The sequence below is a fragment of the Miscanthus floridulus genome, chromosome 2 (genome assembly GCF_019320115.1).
Source record: "Miscanthus floridulus cultivar M001 chromosome 2, ASM1932011v1, whole genome shotgun sequence".
Lineage (NCBI taxonomy): Eukaryota > Viridiplantae > Streptophyta > Magnoliopsida > Poales > Poaceae > Miscanthus > Miscanthus floridulus.
In genome coordinates, this window is record NC_089581.1 from 74,415,968 (window position 1) to 74,424,792 (window position 8,825).

Below are 8,825 nucleotides of genomic sequence, written 5' to 3' on the forward strand. Positions count from 1 at the left end.
ATACACCAAGGGATATCCCCTTGTACGTTCCTAGTAACCTCATCCATTACCAAGGCAACGAGATACGGGCTTAAGGTTGACCCTTAATGAAGTTCAATTTTAATCGGAAAGTAATCTATGTTACCATCGTGTGTTTCAACACTAGTCACAACATTGTTGTACATGTCCTTGATGAGGGTCAAGTACTTTGATGAGACTTTATGTTTGTCCAAAGCCCACCACATAACATTTCTTGGTATCTTGTCATAAGACTTCTCTAAGTCAATGAAAACCATGTGGATGTCCTTCTTCTGCTCTCTAAACCGCTCCATAACTTGTCTTATTAAGAAGATTGCTTCTATGGTTGACCTTTCGGGCATGAAACCAAATTCGTTTGTTGATATCTGTGTCATTCCTCACAGGCGCTGCTCGATGACTCTCTCACATAGCTTCATAGTGTGGCTCATCAACTTAATTCCCCGATAATTAGTATAAGTTTGGATATCTCCCTTGTTCTTGTAGATTGGTACCAATATGCATCTTCTCCACTCTTCAGGCATCTTGTTCGATCGAAAGATATTGTTGAACATCTTGGTTAGCCATACTATAGCTATATCCCTAAGACATCTCCACACCTTGATTAGGATACCATCAGGGCCCATCGCTTTGCCCCTTTCATTCTTTTCAAGGCTTCTCTGACCTTCGTTTCTTGAATCCTCCGCACAAAGCACCTACTAGTGTCATCAAATGAGTCATCTAGCTAAACGGTGGTGTTCTCATTCTCACCATTGAACAATTTATCAAAATACTCTTGCCATTTATGTCTGATCTCATCCTCCTTCACCAAGAGCTGCTCCCTCTCATCATTTATGCACTTGACTTGATTGAAGTCCCTTGTCTTCCTATTATCAGCCATAGCCATCCTATAAATGTCCTTCTCTCTTTCCTTCATGCTCAAACATTGGTAAATGTCCCCATAGGCCCACCCCTTTGCTCACTCACCGTTTGTTTTGCAGTCTTATTTGCCACGTTGTACTTCTCTATGTTGTCTGCACACTTGTCATGATACAAGCGCTTATAGCACTCATTCTTTTCCTTAATTTCCTTTTGCACATCTTCATTCCACCACCAAGTGTCTTTCGAGTCGCATCCGCTCCCTTTGATCACTCCAAGCACCTTTGAAGCATCCTTCCGAATGCATGTTGCCATCTTCTCCCACATGCTGTTTGCATCGCATTCATTCTTCCAAGGGCCCTCTTCAATGACCTTTTCCTTAAAGACCTTTGATGCTCCCCTTCTAATTTCCACCACTTAATTCTAGCAACCCTAGCTTGTTTGTTCCCACGAACTTACACTAGAAAGCGGAAGTCAGCCACCACCAGCTTTTTTTGAGTGACCACACATTCTCCAGGTATCACCTTACAGTCCACGCATGTTTGTTTATCCCACCTTCTTGTAAGGACGAAGTCAATTTGACTAAAGTACTAGCCGCTACTAAAGGTCATTAAATGGGACTGTCTCTTATGAAAGAAAGTATTAGTTATCATCAGATCAAAAGCTATAGCAAAGTCTAAGACTTCCTCTCCCTCCTGGTTCCTACTACTATATCCAAAACCTCATGAACCGCCTCAAAACCTACACTTGATGTACCTACATGGCCATTAAGATCACCTCCTATAATGAGCTTCTCGCTACTAGGGACAGTTCTAACCCAGCGATCTAAGTCTTCCTAGAAAAGCCGCTTAGCACTCTCATCATGCCCTACTTGGGGGACATACACACTAATTACGTTTAAGACCATATCACTAATGACAAGTTTAACTAAGATGATCCTATCCCCTTGCCTTCTCACCTCCACCACACCATCCTTGAGGCTCTTATCAATCAAAACTACTACTCCATTTTTATTTGAAGTTGTCCCTGTGTACCCGAGCTTGAAGCCGGTATTGTCCACCTCCTTCGCCTTCTGTCCCTTCTATTTAGTCTCTTGGACACATATGATATTTACACGCCTCCTAACCGCTGTGTCCACTAACTCTCTTAACTTACCCGTAAGGGACCCTGCATTCCAGCTGCCTAAACGGATCCTAGTTGGCTCGACTAGCTTTCTTACCCTTCACACCCACTGAGGTAGGTGTGAAGACCCTTACTCATTTTGTACCATATCCGGGCGCTGATGTGGCGTGCCACTAAGGATGCGATAACACGATCCTTGCTCACTTAACACCGTGCCCAGATCGCGACACGGCGCTTTACGAGGGTGACGGCCCGGCCCTTGCTCATTTAACACTATACCCGGGTTCTAACATGGCGCGTCACTAAGAGGGTTACGCCCCAATGGGATTCTTTTGGGTTTCATCTCCATAAAAGTGGCTAAGTTTTTACATTGGCTCGCCACGCCTAACATAACCCTCCTCTTTTACCAGGGCTTGGGACCTGCTATGCTGGGACACCAAAGGCACCCCACCATAGACGTCTGACACGCGCACAAGGCTTCGAGTGTTGACCGCCTTTCCTCAATCCTCGTCCTGCTTGTTTCAGCTCCCAAGATGTTTATACCCTCCAAATTTAATTAGAAACCAGTTCTAGGTCCACGTAATTTTTGGTTTCAGCCCACAACTTAAGTTTCTTCCACCTGGTTCCTCCTATTTTTAAACCATTAGACCTAAGGAGATGGATGGCTCTCATTATTTCCAAGCGCTGTAAAATTTCACTAATAATATAACTATGCAGTCGATGTCACATAGGATTTTTGTGCATAGAAAGGAGAGAGAGAGGGAGGGCCGAGAGTTAGACATCATTATTTCGTCGAACAACCATGAGTTAAAAAGTAGGACTATAAGATAATTGTTGTACCATCGTATGACCCGACAGGACCAGGCTGTTTTTGCAACCTCTGCCCATGTCCATCCGCAAGGCACTGCTCGTGGTCAAGGACCAGACGACAATCGGCATCGCGGGTAACGGCTGCCCTGGCGCTGGACCTCAATGTGGCCATCGTGCGTGCCACCTCCCACCGAACGGCCGCCATGCGGAGGAGGTGTTCTGCCTCGCATTCGCCACGGGCGCTGCACCTGCCTGCATCGCCTCCCTAGTCCGCCGCCTCTCTTGGACCCATGACTACGTCGTCGCCACCAAGTGCCTTGTGCTCCTGCACCGCCTCGCCGCCATTGCGCCTTTGAGGACAGGGAGGGTGAGGCCACGCGGTTCCTCTGCAAGCTGCACTGCCCCACCCCCACCAGCCAGCGCATAGTGAAGCCAGTCCTTCCGCTGCTCCTCTACTTCCACGACGAGGTGCACGCAGCGTCATGGGACCACTCCGCATTCGTGCACGCCTACGCCATGTACCTCCTTGACCACGTTTGCTTCCTCATCCTGCTCCTCCCCGCGCCGCGCTTTGCCGCCGCCGCCAACCACAATGTCAGACCACTGCAAGTGACATCAGCGGCCGACATGGACGCAGAGGCATTGGGCTGGTCCTGTAGGTGCATGACGACCCTGCGGACGCCAAGCTGGTGGCGAGCTCGGCACACTGCCACGACTACACCTCGAGGTCGTGCTCAGCCTCAGCCTCGCGGGTGGGCGGAGACAAAAGACGGCTCTGGTCCTAACTAACCAACCATCCCATTTCGGGGTGATAAAGGGCAAACCATGCGTGTTTATCTCTTACCTTAAAAAAAACGTGTTTATCTCTTCCACACAACTGAAAATTATATTATTATAATAATACGTGCAGTGACGGTGTCCAGCAGAAAATAAGCTGACATTTATAACGGTATTCAGCAAACACTACGAATAGCGGTGGTGATTAGCCAAGTACTCGTAAAAACGGTGTCTTGCTTATACATACAGGCCCGGCCTTGGGGGGTGGGGGGTGGGGGGGGGGGGGGGGGGGGGGGGGGGGTTTCGAGCTGTGCGGCCGAACAGGGCCCTCGACGCTAAGGGGCCTGACCCCAGATACGTAAGTAGGTATAGTATATTCGTTCTATGGCCCCAACCCCCAAAGCTAGAGCCCAGCAAGCTAGAAAGGCATGTACGTGGCTGCCAATTTGTCTTCCCTCGCGTCGATTCAGCTAATTGGCTTCCGCATCGGCGACTCCGCGTTCTGCACTTCCGCCGTGCGGCCGCGACTGCCTTCTTCCCCGCTGCGACCTGCGACTCTGTGCGACTGCGCGTGCGCGGTGGTGTGTCGGCATCGCGTGCTCGCGGCAACAACTAGAACCAGCGACCGGCCGCCGGCCCACTCTTAGTTCCCGGTCTGCGTACGTACGGACGCAACGCAGGTAAGAAATTGCCCCTAAGCCCCTTGATTGTGCTTGTGTATGTATGTCAAGTATATATTCTTTAGATTTGGGATTTAGGAATCCCTTACGGTGGAGCACGCATGTTTAGTACCACATTGAATTTTCTGAAATTCCGAAACTAAATTGAGTATTGTATAATTTTCTTAAATTACTTTCTAATTTCTAAATTTATAGTAAACTCATGTTGCCCAAAAAGCATGCATGTGAAAGTAAGAAAACAAAAAGAAGAAAGGGATAGAAGACTTCATACAATCACAAGAATAAAAAAAATCATATATTATATTTATTTGAAACATCATTATATTATTAGAGTTATATTAAAGGCGGGCTCATTTTTCTAGCTCTGCTCCAGGTCACTAGATTCACAGGACCGGGCCTGTATACATATAGCCCCTTAACTGACAATGGCCACTCTCTTGACTCTTGGCCAAAGAGAGGAGGGATAAAAAAATAGATCGTGGATGGATGTATTAGGTTTGTCAAACCCTAGCCCTTTGCTGTGATGAAGAGTCTCATGAGCCACATATAGACCTTATACACTTTAACAGATCCAAAATGCAATTTTCTCCTTCAAAGAAGAGTACTGAAAACACATCTGGTAAAAATTAATCTTTTTTCGCACTGTGTTACTCCTCCAACTTCCTCTGCGTTCCCTTTCTTTGAACACAACAAACTGCATAGACATACAGAGCAGTAGACTCTGGCAGACAGATGCATGCGTGCATTCTTGGGAGCTAGGACTTAGGAAGGTGCCGGCAGCTCTGACAATTCACTCATCAGTCCCGCGACCCGGATTGGAAGATGAGGAAGGCCGTGAGGACGCCGACCACGGCGGTGAGCGCCAGCGCCACCGCCGGCAACGGCGCGGTCAATCCCACATTCTGCGGCAGCCAAAAATTAGCCCGTTAACCAACCATGAGAAAGGCAGACAATGCCACGGATCAACTTTCTCTGTCAGCAGAAGCAAGCAAGAAGCCAAGAAAGACGACCCACACCTGAAGCACGCCTTTGCCGGTGGTCAGCTCGACAGTCACCGCCCCGACGAAGCCCAGCATCGCCCCGCGGCTCAGCCAGACGTCTAGCCCGCCGCCGCCCTTGGCTCCCTGCTCGCACCTCACGCTCAGCGACCTCACCCTCCCGCCCGCGGGGCGTGCTGACGTCACGCACAGCCGGGGCTGGGGAACGCAGTTCCCTACAGGGAGAAGACGCGAACAGACAAGCGCGGAGGAGAGGAGGGGATGAGCCATGGGTGGAGACGGGAGAGCGCAAGCTTCTGGATTCTTATCCGTGGTGGCGCGCCGTGCTTTATCGTCTGCCGTCCAATACTCCAATGCGTGCTGCATTGCGTCTGACACGTGGACAAGGCCTCGAGTGTTGACCGCCTTTCCTCAGTCCTCGTCCCGCTTGTTTCAGTTCAGACCCCTCCAAACGCTCAATTAATAGCCCCGTTCGCTTAAATTTATCGGTCATGGTACAATATTTTTCTCTCACAATAAATTAGTTTCAGCGGACTTATCAGCCGCAGGAACCATCAGCTGAACAGGCTTAATTTCTCGGGCACCAATCAGGTAACGTAACTTGTTCTGGAACCCCTCGGCCAGTTGCTTGACTTCATCTGAAACCAGAAACTACAACAGCAATACGATACTGAATATGTATGCACCTCCTATATGCTGAAAACGATAATGAACAATACCAAGATAGGAATATTAACATACCACTAACAAGTTTCCTAGCAAATCCTTCAGAAAACTGTATACGATCAGCATAGGTTAGTGATTCATCAGAGCCAAAAGCTGATGAAATCGTACTGAAGCATTGCAAGCCGCCGTCGTGAGACTGAGAACCATACAGGGAAATGACTTAGCTGATGGAATGGAGCTTTTACCTGTATATCCCGCATCTGCATTGCCATTCTTCCCACCCTCTATAGGATTGACGAAAGTAACAAAGATGTAGGCTCTTCGTTAATGTCAAGGCTAGATGCAGATACATCACTAGATGTCCAAGTACAAAGGAGAAACATATTCTTCACTTTTGTTGAACCAAACAATTCAAAACCCTCAAGAAAGGCAACACGTTCAGATCTAAGCTGATGTGTTGCGGTCAGTGTTTTCCTAAACGCTAAACGGTAAACAGTCGGTCACCTACCGTTTAGCCATTATTCGGGTAAAACGTCCCATTAAACGGGCTAAACGGCCAATTAAACGGGGTAAACAGGTGATTAAACAGAAACGGTGCACCACTGTGTAGCGTTTACACGGTGTTTAAACGGGCTAAACGACCGTTTAGGTGAACAGTGGTTGCGGTCGATTGCCTAATCGATCAACGTATGCAAGTTGCAAGCTGAGTAATCAGGTGTACAATCAGATTATTTGCCGTGGTATCACTCAGTTCAGTCCTCAATTGTTTCAAGAAGGAAACAGCTATGATGAATAGCCTTCTTGGTTTTTTTTTTGAGAACCTGCCTAGCATATCTTTCATTAAGAGTGATAGTAGTTTTTACAACATGGTGATGAACCCCCGGCGAGCTCCCGGAGTCACCCGATCACAGAAAGGGGCCTGACACTAGCTATGCGGAACAATTAAGCTATTACTTTAGATAGAAGAGCGACCAGAGAGAGACCGTCAGAAGGTCATGCTAGAGCCCCTGTCGGGAGCAGCGACAGAGCGTTGAAACCCTCAGCGACGATCGAGTCAGTGAGCTGCGCGAGGCCGTTTGACATGCCCCTTCGAACACCTGGCTATTGCTCAAGTCAAAGCAAGGTTTGGGAGAGAAGGAGAAGAGGAGTAATGGCGCTTGGGTGTTTTAGCTTAAGGTAATGAAGGGGTAGGCCGAAGAGAGAGAGAGAGAGAGAGGGGGGGGGGGGGGGGGGGGGATATAAATACCATCGCTCTTAGATCTGATCGTTACCCAGCAGTAATGACCATGTTCGGACATCCGATCAGGACCGGACATCCGGAAAACCCAATCTAGAGCAAAACAGTCCGTGAAGACACTGGACATCCAGAATCAGCACTCAGGTTCTAAAAAAACAATTTTGTGATTATTTTTTGAATATTTTCTGGACATCCAGAATTGCATAACAGGCATCCGAAAATGTTGTCAGCTTTCAGAAAAACAATATTTGATTATTTTCTGGATATCCGATTGGACCGGACATCCGGAAATGGCTGTCAAAACTCAATAAACGTTTTTTCTCTAGACTAACTCCCAGGTATCTTTGGCATCTTCGAAGGGTGAGTTAGCCACTCTTTGAGCATAGAGACACCTATAATATAATTACTTTGAATCCCTCTTTATAGTGTAGCATTTTCCTATACTCAAATGCAAACAATAAAGAATTTAAATTTGCTATGAAGCTCCATATGCCATGACTCCTCTTGATTAAATTTGGAGGATCGTCGTTCCACAAATGTGTCACTTATACTTAAATTAAAACCTGCTCAAACACTTGATAACGTATTTGTCGGGTTTATAAACCCGGGGTCCCAACTACGTAAAAAACAATTTTTAGCAACGGGACGAATTTTTTGTAGGGGCGAGCCACCCTTATAGTGACGTGCTCGGGAGCCCAGACACCAGCCGTCCCTACAAATGGAACAGCAGGGGCGACTGATGATACGAGCCGCCCCTACAAATGAGTCTGATTTGTAGGGGCGGCTCACTCACCGGTCGCCCCCAGCGTTGCTATTTGTAGGGACGGCTAGTGATTGAGCCACCCCTACAAATGCCCCCGTATAAATACCTCCGATTTGTAGGGGCGGCTCAATCATCAGCCTCCCCTACAAATGACCCACATATAATACAACTGCAGCACATTCTTCCTTCTCGGGTCACTCACTCCACCCCGTGAAAGAAAGGTGGGGAGGCCTTGGGCACCTCCCAAAAATTGCTCTACTAAGAGGGGAAGGTTTTGGTCTCAAATCCTTTGGTGGAGAGGTTGTAGAAGGTAAGAAAATGCTATTTCACACTTTTTTTGAAGTTTTAATGGTTGGTTAGTGAGTAATTAAAGTTTTGTTTTTCTCTCTCTTCTATGGTGCTTGAGCTACTTATGAAGCAAATTAGATCCAAGTTTTAAATGTACTAGGATAAATTAGGGAGAGAAACAAGATCATACCATTATTTGGTCCATGTTTCTTGATTTTAGTGAATAATTAGTTAGTTTTATGGATGTTTCATGTACATGTAGATCTAGATCTAGGGTTTGATTTTTTTATTAATTTTATTTTTGTAAATTTATGTTTGATAAAATTTGACTAGGGTTTGTATGAAAGATATTGGGTAAAGTATAATTGTTGCTAATTGTTGTCTTTAAAATTGTTTATTGTAATCACTAAATATGTATTTTAATTATTTATGGATAAATAGGCCATTAATTAATTTTTTTCTACCATGGTGTGTTTGTATGCTTCATGTAATTATATTAGATTTATATTCATATATATCTGAAGTATATACAATTATTCTCAAGTACTTATTAATTTGATTTATTTATATATATATCTGAATAAGTAGTCCTTTAATATTTGTTTTGTTGT

The 8,825-nt window shown here is 46.2% G+C and overlaps 1 protein-coding gene and 1 pseudogene across 1 annotated transcript; both read right to left on the reverse strand.

Moving 5' to 3' along the window:
- Positions 1–739: 739 nt before the first annotated feature.
- LOC136536726 (uncharacterized) lies at positions 740–2,338 on the reverse strand (annotated as a pseudogene).
- Positions 2,339–4,753: 2,415 nt separating this feature from the next.
- On the reverse strand, positions 4,754–5,554 carry LOC136539135 (stress enhanced protein 1, chloroplastic-like). Its single transcript, XM_066531080.1, has 2 exons — positions 5,279–5,554; positions 4,754–5,164 (listed from the first exon to the last, which is right to left on the reverse strand). The coding sequence occupies exons 1-2, from the start codon at positions 5,528–5,530 to the stop codon at positions 5,060–5,062; spliced, it is 357 nt and encodes a 118-aa protein (XP_066387177.1). The 5' UTR covers positions 5,531–5,554; the 3' UTR covers positions 4,754–5,059.
- Between the last annotated feature and the right edge of the window lie 3,271 nt (positions 5,555–8,825).